At 35.1% G+C, this 17,506-nt stretch overlaps 1 protein-coding gene across 1 annotated transcript in view; it reads right to left on the bottom strand.

The window, feature by feature from the left end:
* Positions 1 to 2,022: 2,022 nt before the first annotated feature.
* The window catches only part of LOC148952004 (uncharacterized), a 77,079-nt gene continuing 61,595 nt past the window's right edge, over positions 2,023 to 17,506 (bottom strand). The window contains exons 7-12 of the mRNA XM_089089475.1: positions 14,546 to 14,622; positions 13,024 to 13,199; positions 9,534 to 11,058; positions 6,796 to 7,058; positions 4,864 to 4,997; positions 2,023 to 3,160 (exon numbers count right to left, since the gene is read on the bottom strand). Of these exons, the coding sequence (XP_088945601.1) occupies positions 2,993 to 3,160; positions 4,864 to 4,997; positions 6,796 to 7,058; positions 9,534 to 11,058; positions 13,024 to 13,199; positions 14,546 to 14,622 (2,343 nt within the window). The 3' untranslated portion in view covers positions 2,023 to 2,992. The remainder of the gene's footprint in view (positions 3,161 to 4,863; positions 4,998 to 6,795; positions 7,059 to 9,533; positions 11,059 to 13,023; positions 13,200 to 14,545; positions 14,623 to 17,506) is intronic.

Genomic DNA, 17,506 nt, shown 5'->3' with positions numbered 1-17,506 from the left:
GCACTCTTGGTAAAATTAACCTCTCCCCTTTGAAAAATGTTATGTGTAGTAGCAAATGGGTAACACAATTGTCAGTAAAAGAAAGACCGTGGCCACGGCGTTCCCGGTCATGGAACTTAATGCAGCTTGGTCCAGTTCCCTTCCCACCTTTGAACAGCCCTTTACCTGTGTAACTAAAAGATCCATGAAAACACACAACTAAAGATGCTAATTGAAAATTTTAAGATAGATGATGATTCCTTGCTTAAAGCTTTTTAATACATTTCTATCGATGAAATATTTTGTTATCTTTCGTGCTAGATAGAATTAGAATATCTAGATAGAACTACATAGAATATTTTTCGTGCTACAACAGAGTATATGACAAAAAGTAAAAAAAAATTATATGTTTAGAAATATGTTTTTAAATCACTAGCTTAAAGGAAAATGTAAAACAAAACCGATTACAACACTAGTCATGAACAAAAGAGAGATACAGAGAAATATAGACAGACAAATAGAGAGTAAATTGTGAGCGGTGGCACGATGCAAGACATGGTAATTGTACAGCAAGTTGATAAAGTTACTCATATCATATTTCACAGAGAGATGAAGATAATCGTCGAGCTGTCAAATTCCATTTTTTACAGAATAGAGATGGACTAAGTGAAATAATTTCTATAGAATTTCACAAAGAACACTCAAGAGAAACCCTTTTAAAAATAGCTTCTTAGCTCAGCCACGTGTGGTTCTGTTAGCTTTTTGATTTATTCTTTATTTTAAAATGCCGTTTAGGGTTCTCTATTCTGTCCAATGTCCATTATTTTTCTTATGCATACTTCCTTTCTTTTTCTTCTTCTTTACTATTTTGTCTATAGATTATGAAGGGCAATCCCTTCTCTCTTTTTTCTGCATTGATATACTAATCAGGCCATCAGTCTCCTCGGGGGAAAATTGAATTACAACGAGTTCTTGTGTTTGTTTTCACTAAGGTTCTACTACTCTATTATTCAAAAAAAAAATTATTTAACGCCCTTATCTAATAAACTACCTATTTTCAGAATGTTTTCTATTGAGCGTATTTTCTATTGAATATTTGTAAAATGCCTTCTTTGAGCTGAGTTATCGTTTAACGATAGTCGGGTCATAGGTTTAACCTAAAAAATTAATAAAAAACTAGCCTTGTTCTGGGCTCGTACTGCTGCAGTAGTGATGACACAAGAGGCTTAGCGTTTTGGGATTATGAGGCTGATTTTGGCACGGTAACATCCCAGCTAAGCTGCTTGACTTAAAACCTTTACCTTGGTTCGTATTTATATAAAGAATTCATTCCGTGAAAGATAACTCTTCAAGATACTGTGTGATGTTTCAATAAACACGCAAAAAGGTTGAATTGAAAATCAAGTATTTTACAGTAGGCATCAAGACTGGCTAATTGTAGAAAAAAAAGCTAAGACAGATAGTCCGAGTAATTGAGAGGCAAAAATCTTTAAATGGGACGGGTAAATGGCGGGAGTAAGTATGACTCTCTTATTGGACAAGTACTTGTGTGTTAGCTTTTGGAAAGGCACGCCTGCCTAGAGTGTCAGGCAGGTTGGCCAAGAATTTAAAATTGACATAGGACCATTAGATTACCTGGAATGAGAGGCAAACAAGGCACGCCCGCCTATAGTCTTAGGAAGGTTGACTAAGAATTTAGAATGCGTCTTAAAATCTTCATTTGCTCTTCTAATAGTATTTTATTATTCAAAAAAATTTAAGCCTCGTAGATTTTTGCTTAGTTTTTTTATTATCTTTCTTTTCTTCTCTTTTCTTCTTCATTTATCTTATATACGCAAAAGCTAAATATTTTTCTTATAAACCTGTTCTATCTAAATTTATTAGTTTTTTTCAGCCTCTTTGTCTAAGAGGTCATCCAGCCTCTTCAGGGGTGGGATTTTCTTTTAAGTTTGATCCCTGATGGCCTAAAAAATAGAATAGAATAGAATAAAAAAATAGAATGTTCTAAAAAAATAGAATAGAATATAAAATAGAATAGCAAAGAAATGTATGAGTATTTATTCAAAAACAATCACATTATACATAGCACTGGGCTCTTGAAAATCAATAAAACTATTTAATATATAAAACTGAAAGTTCTCTTAACTTAGAAATATTTAATAGCACTAAGTAGCCATTACTTCTATGATAATTAGCAAGTAAATTGATTCAAATATATGTTTCTCGACTGCTGCTTAAACTAAATTTAAAATTTCAAATGCATAAACTGAAGAGTAAGCAGTGCCAAGTATCTCAAAAAAGAACAATACTATTTTTTGTTTTTTGTTTTTTAATGTAAAACTAAACATGCGCTTTGTAGTGTCTGAACACATTAATACAACAGTAGAGCTTGAGTACGAAGTTTTAACTATATGCCCAAAAGAGGGAGAAATTAAATTACTCGACTGTGAATCCATATGTTTAGCTACAAGATAACTGTTCTATAGAATTTTTGCCGATTTCATAAAAAAAAGTGCTTCTTGTGATTCCTTGTAGAAACCCAAAAACCTGTAACAATGGTTTAATATAAGAAAAACCGCTAGTCTTAGAAATGTAGAGGATAGGAGGGGTCAAAACCCGTATATATTTAACTTGGACCCTTGTAAATAGAGTTGAAACCCGTTGAAAAACTGGACAATTCAGCAAAATCTGGCCTCTTTAGGCTACAGTTTTTAAAGATTTTTCTGCCATCTATTGTCGAAAACATCTATTCCACAGAATATTCTTAAACCGATACGTAAGTTAAATGAAGGGTGTCACAATAGAGTTTATATATACATATGCGTGTACATTTGCTAAACGTCTATTGTCAAAGAAAATAAGTTATATTTTGACGACATGATAAAAAGCTAAATCAGAAAATACAAAAGTAACATAAAACCCGAGTTAAAGACAATAAACTACTAAGGATATACTAATAAAAATCTATATACAATGTATACACAATTATTTACAAAGTTATCAATTTTTCAGTTTATCGTCGAATATTGTCTTTTAACCACTGAAATCTACTCCCTCCTGAGGCTGCTGCAAAGAGGAGGTTTGTTCTTTCTTCAGTACATCTTGAAGCTTTTGTATAAATACCTCCAAGTTCCCAGAGTCCACCACGTCCAACACACATCATTGGTGCCCCATCATCAGTCTAAAAAGTAATAGCATAAATTCTACTACAAATAACATGTGAGACACAAAAATATAGGAGAATCAACTGAAAATAATTGAACAAAATTAACGCAGTTTTAGCACCTGACCAGTTTTGGCTTTACTTTATAATTTTCAACCTATCACAACGTTCAGGTTTATAGTTTAGATTTACATTTTTTTTTTTTTTTTTTTTTTTTTTTTTTTTTTTTTGTCTCGACTACATGTGAGGAAATAGATTTCCATGAAATTAATTTCCCGTTGTTTTACCTGTTGTTGTTTGAATATTGAAGCCATTCCTTGGTAATGCTTCAAAATGTTCCGATTTGTATTGTGAGTTTCAAGTGGAGAACACTTTTAGTTATTAAACATAAGAAACGAGGCTACTTAACTTTGGACGAAATTATCTAAAATAATATCAACCTCACAATTAGCTTAAAATAGAGTAAGAATTGCATGATTCTTTCTAGAAATGACGCAACTGTTTGTTATTTTTTTTCGATAAAGGGTTTTTCACTAAAAATTACAATTTGAATTTATTTTTAGACATTCAAAAAAATCGTAGTAAGATTCCTGGAAGATTTAGCCATTTTTCTATGGATACAGATCTTTAGAGAAAAATTAACGATAACAGCTACACTACCTCCCCAATTAAAGTTTTTGTTTATATTCGTCTGTGTTCCCTAAAGATATAAACAGATTAAAAGTATCCAATGGTATGTATTCAAGCCTGTAGTACTATCTTGTAATCTTGATAATTGTTATTCAATAAACCAAGTGTATGATAATAATTCATAGACTTTTATGATAAATGGTATTGCTGCAACATAATTATTACTCCAAAAATGATCCTCCACCTGATGATGCAAAAGAGTTGTCACAGATTTAAGCCGGGTGAGTCTGACGCATAAGCGAACTAACTCTTCCATCTAAATCTGTTCAAAACATGTGTCTTACCAATCCCTCACGAAATGTCGGAAGGCTAAAAGTAAGATATATGTTTTTCATTCTAGTCTAATCTGAGCTGTTCCGCTTTTCTCTTTCTCTGTTTTAAGCACTGTAGATAGATATATACAGTAGAATCATTCCCTATCTCAAACATTATACAAAGCCGGGCCGAGATGCAAGTGCTCCGGAGAACGTACAGACATAAGCGACATTGGATTTTTTCACGGGTGGACAAGTCAGATTTCCTTTGGACGTGAAACTTGGCATTACCTTTGTAACACTAAATTTTAAAGAATCTAATTTTAAATTAATTTATTCCAATACATTTATAAAAGTCGGTAAATAGTAGTGTAATGTTATAATTAATTTTTTTTTAGAAATTACAAGTAGGTTGCAAAGGCTCGAGTTGGTTCCAAAGTCACTTTAAGAAAGTTTCTGCTAAAATGAGTGTTCCAGGGTAATATACACTGAACCGCTGATGGCAGATCAAAGTACGATTATATGGGCGGAGCTTTTTATACCCGCCAAGACTGTAGTAGCCAAATATTACTGAGTCACGATTATACTCCCTATAGTTTATATACAGTGGTTTCAAGTCACCTAGTAAATTACTTAAATGACTTGGTCCTTATGTATCAAAATTTAATTTTTTGTATCAAAATCCATTGTTTTGCCTAATATTTTGTCTTTGCCTAGTCAATTTTATTCTAATCCAATCAATAGCTTGTATTTGTATTAAGTGAATAATTTACTTACCAAACATATTCCATCATCATCAAGAATTTCAGAGCAGATCAAGTTTGATCCTTTGGACGGCTTTGAGAGATTACAATTAGAAAGGTTGACTTTTGTAGATGTTAAAAATTTGGTGTACTGCGAAAATGTAGACCCTGCAAAAAAAATGACAAATAAAAGAAAAGAAAAATGAACGTTGAGAAAAAAACACTGCTATCGTGAGCACATAAAACATGTATATAAAGACTCCAATTTTCTAAAAGTAAGTTTACAGGTTCCTTCCCTACTCTAGTAGTTAAATATTCTTGACACCTTGAAAAGTACTGAAATTTCTTTTTCCTGGGAAAATCTAAGTCTCAAACTTCGGAATATTATCTGCGTAATATTATTTGTGGATTTTATTAAGTGGAATGGTTTGCCATTAAATGCTCAGAAATGCTACTCTCATTGTCCGGTTCAGCCTTTATACGGAAGTATATGAATGTTGTAGGTTCAGGAAGCATACGGAAAGCTTCCAGCTTAAATAAAGCGGTTTGGTGATCTTTTTTGTTGATTCTTTTTCAATCTCTTGCTCTTTTTTTTCTCTCTCTCTCTCTGTCTGGTTCTCTTCTCTTTTTTCTCCCTCTCACTCACTTTCTCTCCATCTCCCTCCCCCTCTCTCTCTCTCGCTTACTCTCTTTGTCAGTTTATGTTTCTTTCATAGAATGCTTAATCCTTTTTTATTGAATAGTTTCTGTACCGTTTTGGATTTTGTTGTCTTCTGCTTCGGTCTTTGAGCCTCACCAGAGTCACATTGGTATATTTACTATATTGTACATTATTTTTTTTTCTTATTAAACAAATTCGCCTAAGTTTGATAGACGTGACTAATACTAGAGTCTCTTAATTTTATTGTTTGTCACAAACATGCCATCTATCGGGGGTGTCATAAAACTGGCTATCTAGCAGTGATGGCGACTCACAAAAATTTAAGAAAGGCCAAAAATGTATTTTTTTAAATCTGGGGGTGAAGAATTTGTCGTTTTTTTCAGTTTTTGCAACGAAAATACCAAAAAAAACATTTTTAATGAAAACACCCCGAAAAAAGGCATTTTTGCGAGGGGCAAAACAATCTACGGGCACTTGTCCCCTCCCCCGTTGACGTCATTGCCCAAAATCGAATGCCAAAGCTGATGCCCAAAATCAAAAGTGATATTCAAAATTTTTCTAATTTTAAAGGGAAAAAACAAATTATTTTTTTGGGGGGAGAGAGGGGGGGGGTGAGAATAGCTGGTAGTGAGTGAGTAAGTAGGGCTTTATAATAGGGTTACTTTTGCCCGTACAAGTTTATAAACTTCGGGTTTGTTTTTCATTATTTTGTTTAATAAAATTCCTTTCCAATGAAAAAATGCTTTTGTAGGAACAGTTTTGTTTCTAAGATTAAAATACCAAGAAACTGAAAAACAATTAAACTTTGTAGCAGAGCAAAACGACTTATTTACAAAATACGGCGTAAGGACTATCGCCAATGGTCTTTGAAACACAGTTAGTAAAAAAAAATTCCGCTACAATCATCACAGGTCGTTCTCATACCTTTTATGAAGTAAAAATACGTCTGCATGTTTAGATGAATAAAAATCTACAAAAGCAATCTTAGGAGCACAGATTATGGAGCTGGAAAACAGAGTAGAGACCAGATTCAGAAAAAATTTTTGACTAGATTTCGTATTAACTCTGAGCTACTCTATATCTTTAGAATGTAATTATTATGGAGTAAATGGATGAATTATTATGGAAAATGGAATAAATGAATAAATGATGAATGGAATAAAAAAAAAAAAACTAGTGATGCCCATGCCTCTATTCTATCGTCTATCTCCATTGAACAAACACTCATTTTAGTTCGTGGGTTTAGGGCACTACAGTGTCTGTTTATAATAATTGCCTTAAAGTGAACAAACAAAGGTGAATTACCATCTCTCCATCCAACAACAGTGCAAGCTTGTCTTTCCTCGACAGGATGGCTGGTGACACAAACTGATCTGACTGAATCACTCAAAGTGAGTGGTTTTTCAAGTTGCACCAAGACGACGTTGTTGTCTCCAAGTCCTGAAGTTGCGTTTGGATGTACAATAATGCCAGTAACCGTGCGAATCTGCATATTAGATGATGATCTTCCCCTTGCAGGTGGACCTCCGGCAAATGTAACCCATCCTTTGGGGTCAACATCGCTATCACTAAAATATTGATAATCATATAAAAATACAAACAGGATTAACCCATAAACAATCTAAGAGTGTTGATACCCTTTAATCTATTCTATATAATTGAAACATTCCCAATTCAAAAAATCATGTTTTGGAAAGATAATAATTCAGATACACTACAGGAAAAAAGCTTGAAAGAAAAAATATAATGACAAGCTTTTCAAAAAAAGATGAAGAATTTTAAAGTAGCACGAAAAATGTCGAATACAACTTTGAGAACAAATAATAATGAGACGAAATTCAATAAAACGAGGCGTCTCATATTTTGTCAATTTACTAACCCCATTGACCCTCCGGCTCTTTCCGGATTAAATAAACAGAATTAAAACGAACAGAAATTAGTACGTATATGAGGGGGTTCTCCCCCTCGTCAATACCTCGCTCTTTACACTAAAGTTAAAATTTTGTTCCAATTCTTTAAGAATGACCCCTGAATCACAAAGGGCTCAATTAGAATAAATAGCTCTTTTGAAAGTACTAAAAAAACTTTAGCATAAAGAGCGAGGTATTGACGAGGGGTGAACCCCATCATATACGTAATAATTTCTGTTCGTTTTAAGTTTTAATGCTGCTGCTTACTTTCAGTTGAAAAAACTTGTTTTCTTATTTAATTTCTAATCGTTTTTTGAATATTGTTGGGAAATCTGGCGCCCCCTTTATGGAAAGTTCCCTTCCCCCATGAAAAATCCCTCCATTGAAATATCCTTCCGCGTAACCTTCTCCCCCCGACCCCCCCCCAGAAAAGATCCTCCCTGAAAACGTCTATATACTTCCCAATAACCAGTACTATATGTAAACAATGGGCAAAGTTTACAACTTGAATTCCTTCCCCCGGAGACTGTGGGAGATTAAGTAATTCTCAATGACATAGCTATTAGATTTTTCGACTATGCTGAACAAAATAGCTATCTAAAAATTTTTATTGGATGACTTTGGTAAAAAATAAGCGTGGGAGAGGTCCTAGTTGCCCTCTAATTTTTTGGTCACTTAAAAAGGGCACTAGAACTTCTAATTTTCATTCGAATGAGCCCTCTCGCGATATTCTAGGACCATTGGGTCAATATAATCACCCCTGGGAAGAAAAAAAAAAAAATAAACATGCATCCGTGATCTTTCTTCTGGCAAAATATACAAAATTCCACATTTTTGCAGATAGGAGTTTGAAACATCTTCAGTAGGGTTCTCTGATACGCTCAATCTGATGGTGTGTTTTTTATTAAGATTCTATGAGTTTTAGGGGGTGTTTTCCCCTTTTTTTTGAAAATAAGGCAAATATTCCCAGGCTCGTAGCTTTTGATGGATAAGACTAAACTTGATGAAACTTATGTATTTGAAATCATCATAAAAATCTGATTCTTTTGATGTACCTATTGCTATCAAAATTCCGAGATTTTTAGAGTTTCGGTTACTATTGAGCCGGGTCGCTCCTTGCTTATAGTTCGTTTGCAAGAACTGTTTGAAAGAATGAAGTGATTTATATGTGGGTTCTAGGGGAGTTTTTTTACTGATTAATTTATGGTAAAAAACACCAGTCTACTATTTTTTTCGTTAATACTTCTAAGGCATGATCAATATGGTTATATTGACTTTTGAAGGAAAAAGGAGTAAGAAGATTAGAAAAATATTAAGGCATGCCTCAGAGCTAAATCTACTCTAGTCCTTCCCTGCTCTAGTAGTTAAATATTCTTGAAACCTTGAAAAGTACTTAAATTTCTTTTTCCTGTGAAATCTACCAAATCTAGTGTTAAAGACGTGTTATCCACTCACTTCCCCTTTAACGGCAATTGATGTTACTGATACAAGTGACAAATAATCACGGTTGCAAATCAAAACTGTTTGGAACGGACAGAGATTATTTAAAGAAATAGCCCGTCTCAAACTGCGGATGGTTATATTGAAGGAAACCATTATTGCCAACCAATTTTGTTTTATTGACCAGCAATTGCCAGTGTTCAACTATTGCTAAGAGTTATTTATATTATTAGCAAACTATTTTAAATCAAATTAATATTAAATTTCATTATTATCTTCATTCATTTTACGTTGTTTTAAATTATACAGATACTTTGATTAAATGAGAGAAGTTCCAGTCTAAAAAAAGAGAAAAGATACAGGCCTTGTAGGTGAATTAATCTATTCTTCCTCTAGCATATTACAGGTTCGTGAACGCTTCAAGTATTCTTTCCTCTTTTTTTCATTTCTTTTTATGACTTGGAAGTTTACATTTACAATTACCCATTCACTATCCAAAAAGTCAAAAATTTTGACAAAGGGTTACATTTTTAAGATTCAGGATTTCCTTTTCACATAAAATACTGTGGAACATACTGTTTTATTTACAGTTGGAGGCATATTTCATTCATTTTTATTAGGAGTCATTTTCTAAGCTTTTTAGCTTAGTTTTGCTCTTAAAAAAATAAAAAAAAAAAAAAAAACAAGACTCACAGGTTCTTCATACAGCTATATGTTCCCATTATCCATTCTTTGTCAATAATCGTGCCAGTACAGTATCGCTTTTCTTTGACGAAGAAAAGACGAGCAAGAGAAGGCCATTCAACCGAACTTGCCCCTAGTCTTGAAGAGAAAACCATAGATTCCAGCTCAAGAGGCCAGTTGCCACACGGCTCCGAAAGAAATTCAATAGAGGGTTTGTCCGTAGAGTGCACTATTTGCTCGACTGGAGCACCCCCAATAATGCGCTTTATAAGCTGACTCTCATTAAGAATGTCATCAATTTGTTTGTCTTCCATGATTTCCAACCCTAACTCTTCAGGATTCTCAATGGGCTCATCATATTCAACATACTCTATTTCTTCTTCACTAATGACATCTTCTGTGTCATTTATCTTAATTTCTGATGATGAAGGTCCATCAAATACGTTATCAGTTCGTGAGGCGTTGTCTTGGGAATTGGTCTCCGTTTCTTGAGGATAATCCTTGCTAATTTTATCCACACTTTCTTTAATTTTTGAATTTTCTTCCACCTCGTTACTTGGATCTAAAAACTCTTCATCGTCTTCTTTTTCCTCTCCATTAACTGGTATATCAACTTCGACTTCGCTTTCATATTCAAAATTTTCATCATCAATGGATCCTTCTTTATTTGTGTCATTTACAAATGCATTTTCAGGATTACCAGAAGAACTACTGTCAATACTAGTTTCTGTAGCTTCATCGAAGGCTTCTTCGTCGTTTGAAGATAGAATATCATCAATTTCTGAAAGATTAGAAAGAACAAAACTATTCGTGAGAGAACTTGGTTCGCCTGAATTGTTATTCACAGCAGAAAATTCTTCCAAAGCCACTCCGCTATCATCCACTTTAAAATCACCAGCATTTTCAATGCTTGCATTTGTGATAGAGAATCCAGAAATCTTATCACTGTCAGAACCGGCAAAAATATCGTCTTTGTTATTTATTACATGATCTTCCGACTCCTGAACTGAATTTGAAATGCTGTCACCCTTTTCTACAATATTTTCTTCAGTTTCTTCTTTTATTGTAGGTTGTTCCATGTCTACTTCTTCCATTTCAGAAATCATGTCACGTCCAATAGTATCCTCATCTCTACGATCTGGTACACGTGACTCAATCTCAAAATTGTTAATTTCACTTTGTCCTTGGTCATCTTCAAGGACACTCTTAACCTGGTCAACAAGACTAACAATTGGAACAAAACCCTCTTCGATTCTAACAAATGGAGTAGTATTTACTGCAACTGTGGAATTAGTGGGCTCCATCACAACTTCTTCGAACATGCCCTCTTCAGTTCTGTTGATTGGGTTTAAAGTTGAACTGGTAACAGGCTGCCATTGAAGATCATCAAATGGTATAGGAAGGCAGAACAATCTGTCGTCAGATAATTGATAACCGGAAGGGCAAGTACATGCAAATGAAATAAGTTCATGGCTGAACCCGCAAACAAGCTCACCACAAAAGTTTGGAGTTAGGATGCAGACATCAGGTACCCCTGCAAGATAAAAATGACTCAGAAAATGAACAAAAAGTAAACTACATTCGAACTTCCACTGTTAGGCACATAACAAGCTACTATGTTAAGATCTTGTGAATGTTGGGCACGAAAAAAACAGTTTCAGCATCCAAAAGATCTTGTTTGAGAATACATTATTGTTAGATAAACTTGAATATCTGATAGCGAGTGAGAACGGTTGCTGATCTTTTCCAAGCAGAAAACTTCTAATAACAATAATAATAATTTATTTGTGCAACCTTTTCGGCCAATCGTCTAGGGCTAAACGGAAAGCAGGTCGTCCTCGTCTGGGCTGGGAGGACGTCATAAAGAAAGATTTAAAGGAAATTGGAACTTCCTGGGAGTGTTTAAAAAGGGAGGCTTTGAATAGAATGGGATGGAGGAGGTTCGTGTGTAGCTGTGTCGGCCTCAGGTGGATTGGTGCTGCGGTGAGTTGTTAGTAGTAGTAGTAGTATTTGTGCAAAAGTCAGTGAGGGTCAAAACGATTGTGAAAAAAAAGAAATTAGTGTTTGACAAAAACTTCCACATAATCTATTTTGTATTAACACAGTGTATATGCCTTAAATTTAAAGAAGCTGCGTCAATTTGTTAAAAAAAAGACTTAGGCTTTCAACAACCAGTTTCAAAATACTGAAAAAAGATTAAAGAACTGAAACTTTATTGCATATACCCATCCTCATTAACATTAGCGAAGTATTTCACCCTCAAATTGTCACTTTTTCAAGGTGACCATAAAAAAAATCTAATTTTGACACCAATTAGAATAACTGTAATTGAATTGACAGATAATGATGAAAAAACGAAGCTTCTGACTAAGCGTTCAATTTAATGTACCCAATACATACCACTGCTGCGAATTAAGTACAATAAAAAATTTCAAAGTTTAGTATCAATCGGCATCGGTAACAGTGACAAAACAAAGAATATTCTAATTAAGCATCCAATTCATTAAATCCAATAAATACGAAAGCTACAAACTACAAAGGGAGGATGGCCTTTTATAAATGAAGCCAAATGTATCAAACCTATTTCTCAAACGATTATAAAAACGGATAACTTATCATGAACATGGATAACCTGAAACGGAGAATAGCCATAGACTTGTTAGTTTACAATAACCTAAAGAAAGCCTCAGTGACGTCAGTTGGGAGGACGGCTGTGCCCTCTAGATTTTTTCCCCTCCCCGAAGATTTTGAAAAATGCCCATTGGGGGTATTTTTTTATACATTTTTTTGGTATTTTCAATTATAAAAATTGAAAAAACGACAAGTTTGCCCCTCCCACTCCCAAGATATTGAAATATATTTTGACCCCTCCTCCCACCCTAGATTTTTGTGAATTGGGAAAATTAGACAGCAGGCATTTTGGTGCGCTCTTTCGCTTTTTCTTCCGTGCTAGCAGCAAAGTGGTTTGAAGCCGGAAGAACTGGTTATTGAGGTCCGTTTTTCTACCAAATCATTGTTTGCCACCACTCTTGCTGGATGTGTCATGTCTGTTTACCTGCTCCTGTATTGCAATGCTTTTTCTATATTATCTGGTATGTATTGCTTAGTTAGCACTATTGTTTAGGTGGCAGATAAGATGACAATGATGCCCCTTTACGATGAAATTTCTAGTGCTGTAGACGAAAGATCTTCATTGACGATCTGAATAGCGTATTTAGGTAATAAATGTATGAGAATAACCTTCCTCCGGTTATGGTTAATGATTCAAACATACCTCTTAATCAATAACGCTAGGTCAGCTTTAAAGGTAGTGAACATAAATATATAGTTAGATTGAACTATTCACTTTTGAATGAGCACTTGTCTAATTATTATCATTCACTCTCCGTGAACTTCTAGTTTGAAGACATTTACACTGAGTGTATCGATGTATATCTATCATGTTGTTTTACAAATTAGTAATACTGAAAAAAACAGTTAAAGAAAAAATATGGCTTACTGTAAACAGCAATCGAACTGACAGGAACCAAATAGTTTAAGAAAAATCCATTGTTTGACAGCATATTTAATACCAACACATCACGGAGGATTTCTGGAGTGAAAATAGGTGCTGTAGGAAAGCTGGATGATAGTGGTGACCAGCCCAGTCTAAAATGACAAACAACACTCCCAGACCTGTAATACAAAAAGAAAACTATCATAGACACACTTTGCAGCTATAGTTCATTTATACGGCCAAGCCTAGCAAGGAGTATGAGAAAATGATAAGAGTTCATCTGTAAGAAAAAAGCGCCATCTAGCTCTATCTAGAAAAATCGTTATGGAAATGATAAAAACACGAGTAAAATATTTGTTTTCTTTGTTTGCTCTTTCTCTACATAGGGATGATCAGGGAATCACTGTAACCAAAAAGACAACAATAGGCAAAAGCATACACATTCTTCTTAAAAAGCCTATATTCTGCATAGTAACCTTCCACTGATTGTTTTACATTCAATGAAAATAGTTTAAAAACGAAATAATCCCCCTACCTTCACATAATACCAAGTTGAATTCAAATAACGTTGGACATTTGTTTGAAACCTGAATTTTAACAGATTAAAATCGAGCCTGTTGGGGATTTCTCTATCTCAACATGGAAACCTTGCACTGTCAGGTGTTCTAGTAATTGATGTCCTAGTAGTTCAAGGGGAAACTACACTGTCAATGGTTTCAGTGGTTCTTTGGGAAATCCTGCACTGTCAGTGACTCTAGTACTAGTGCTTCTATGTAAAATCCTGCACTGTCAGTGGTTTTTCTACTAATTTAACAGGGTCCATTTTAACAGGGTCCAGGGGGGACCCTACACTTTCAGTGCTCCTAGTACTCTTATGATCCTATTAAACCCATTTAAGGCACCAAAGATCCATTTTTTGTCAGATTTCCACGCTCTTTGAACGCCACATGAAACGATTGTATATTATTAATTTACTATACATTTAGTTAGATGGCCCGTGAACCAAACGTGAAATAAGTGAATAGTTCCATGATTCTATATATTTAGTTTCCAATGCGACCCTTCTAATAGCCTGTTTTATAACTACTAAAAGGCAAGAAAAGGTAAAGCAATGAATTACAAATAAAAAAAAAAGAACCAAAATTAAAAACAAGACAATCAACTCGGTGAATAACATTACAACGGACATTGAAATGGATTAACTTTAGTTTGTCTCGAAGTTCTGCATAATTTTTCAATTTATATACCACCGTGGCAAATAAAGTACAAATCTCATTCTTACATTACTTAACATCTTATTTTATATTTCGTTTTAGATTAAGTAAAGTAAAAATCCGAGTATTCTGATTCGCTCAGAGATCAGTTTTGATAAAAATAGGAAATAGAACCATATGAAAACAAAGTATCAATATCGAAAATATATATAACAGTATAATGTATGTACGACAGTTGTAAAAAAATATAAATGTATGCGTATGTGTAACAGTACAACAAAACATAAATGAAGGACATCTGTGTTACTTACTTGAATTGAACAACACCTATACGGAAATCAAACTCCTTACTCGCCAAGTCGTTCGAAGAAAGAATTATTTGACGTAGCTAGAAAAAGAAAAAAAAAAATAGTCAGATATTTTCTTTTGCTTTCAAGAGAAATTACCAGAAGAAAAAGGGGAAAATGGATGTTTAAAAAAACTTGCAAGTGAAAAATATTGGAGAATATTTGGTTCTTGCTAAGAATTTACAAAGGAAGCCATGAATGGAAAACGCCTCTCACGTCACCACTGCTTATGGAATGAATGTGTCAAATCATGTATACTGCTATTCCTAGACAACATTTTACCTTATTTCTCCAACATCGTTTTTTATGCAGCTTTTGTGATGATTCTAATAAAAATAAGGTTAAATTTACTGTTTGTATTTTAAAGCACCGGAAGTAAAACCGTTATTTTTGGCACTAGCGTCAAAGTATTTACCCCTGGTGTTGTTACTGCTACTGACAACTCACCATAGCACCAGTTCACCTAACGCCAGCACAGCTGCATACGACTATACTCCCCCACCGTATTCACGGCTTGAATCCTTTCTCCCTCCCTGAAGCCCTCGCTGTCTTTAAATATTTTCTTGTGACCTCACCCCATCTCATTTGAGGACATCCTGCTTTTGGTTTAGTCCCAGCTTGATATTCAAGAAAAATACAAGATATTGTTTTCCAAATAACAAAATTTCTGTTCTATGTTCTTCCGAAATCCGTTAAGTACTGAAAGACAGTTAGGTTTTGACAGTGCCGGATCGTCATGTTTACGACGCTATTCTGAGGCCAAACCAATAAGGGAAGGCGCCAGGACATCGACACGTCAGGACTGCTACCTTCAGGACGTCGACAAAATCCGTCACAACATCGAAAAAAAATCTGTCAGAACGTCGACAGTCATAACATCGACACGTCAGGATATCGACAGTCACAGTCACTACCTGTCAGAACATCGACACGTCAGTTCATTGACAGTCACAATCACTACCCGTCAGAACGTCGACAGTCATAACATCAACACGTCATAACATCAAAAATAATTTTCATAACGAAAATCCGTCAGAACCACTAACTGTCAAAACGTCGACACTCATAACATCAAAACGTCATAGCATCTAAAAAAAATTTCATAACGAAAATCCGTCAGAACCACCAACCGTCAGAATGTCGGCAGTCATAACATCGACACGTCATAACATCAAAAATTTTAAAACTTAGTTTTTTGGGGTTTAGGTGGGAAAAGGTACCAGGGTTAGGTTACGTATTTGATATATGCAATGCTTCACCCCCACCTCCCTGATGTGCAAATATATAGCCGAAATTTGTTTCTAAACTATTATATACTTATTGCTATTATATAAACTTTTTTCATAACGAAAATCCGTCAGAACCACTAACCGTCAGAACATCGACAGTCATAACATCGACACGTCATAATATCTAAAATTTTTTAGATGTTATGACGTGTCGATGTTATGACTGTCGACATTCTGACGGGTAGCGATTGTTACTGTCGATTAACTGAAGTGTCGATGTTATAGCTGTCGACGTTCTGACGGGTAGCGATTGTGGTTGTTGATGAACTGAGGTGTTGATGTGATGGCTGTTGATGTTCTGACGGGTAGCGATTGTGACTGTCGATGTCCTGACGTGTCGATGTTCTGACGGATTTTCCTTGTCGACGAAGTGACGTTTAGTGCTTTTGACGGTTGTTCGAAATGGTAGCATCCCACTAATAATAGGCTAATACGCTGTTTCGAAAACATCTCTACGGAGAGTCACATAACAAAGGATTTTTATCTCTTTGGATTCTTATTTGTTCGGAAACGATATGCACCTGCACTACTGTTCTAAATAGCAACGTTTCTCTACAACTACTCAAAATACGAACTTCTTCTTGTTTATTTTGACTTTGGAAGGCCAACTTACTATAGATTTTTTTTCCACTGAGTGTTCATAACAAAAGAGGACACTTGAAGCTTTTTTTTTCACAAATAAGCTAGAAAGTAAGAAAGGTTTCATTAGTCGATCTTTCTCCAGTGCTTCGTCACAATTTGATTGGTCACATTAACAGACCGTAGTTATTCATAGAAAGTAGGGTAGACTGGCATGAGCATCACTAGGGAGAGGCCAGGAGGTACTTGTTTTCCCTTGGGAAAACAAGTGCAATAACAAAAACTTCGCTTTCAAACAATGGCCCTTATGTTTTTGGCTCCTTTGTCCTCAGACCTACTCAAAAAATTGAATTTTACTTTAATAAATGTTTTACAACCTATTAGTATAGTTAAAGGGCTATATTTTATTGTAATAAAACTTAATTAATGGAGCATTGCTCCCAGGAATCCCCCTATCCCTAGTAAAATGTCCTAGCAGTGTTCTAATAGACCAGCCATGAACTGAGCCAAATAAATATTAAAAACTATTAGCTCGATGTCTACCTAACATAATATTATGTACCGTACAGCAGCATTTAGCCACGTTAATAAGCCATACGATACAATTCTTTCTAGAATCTTTTTTATTTAAATTATTGAACAAAAAAACATATTCCTTTGGAGATTTACCATTCTTTTGTTCCCAGTTTACTTACTTTTACTTACTTACTTAAAGCTCTTGCTCGGCAGCGTCGCCAGCGTAGAGGGAACCAGTCGTCAGCGCCGTCAGTCTTCTCTAGAGTGGTCGGTTCAGGGCGAGGGTTGTCACTTCAGCCGGGTTGATGTTTCTGGAGGCGAGCCGATCACGGATGATGTCCGCCCATCTGGTGCGTGGTCTTCCCCTAGGACGCCTCCAGCCGTTTGCAGATGGGTCAAAATCGAAGATGAGCCGGGCGGGTGTTTGGGCAGGCACACGGAGCAGATGACCATACCAACGCAGCGAGCGAGACTCAAGCTGCTCGGACAGGGGTGGGAGTTTTCAGGACCTGAGGATTTCCAAATTTCGTACCCTGTCGGA

The sequence above is a fragment of the Artemia sp. Qi Xiang Cuo genome, chromosome 5 (genome assembly GCF_049724085.1).
Source record: "Artemia sp. Qi Xiang Cuo chromosome 5, ASM4972408v1, whole genome shotgun sequence".
Taxonomy (NCBI): Eukaryota; Metazoa; Arthropoda; class Branchiopoda; order Anostraca; family Artemiidae; genus Artemia; species Artemia sp. Qi Xiang Cuo.
Note: the sequence above shows the minus strand (reverse complement) of the source record. Positions and strands in the feature narration are given on the sequence as shown.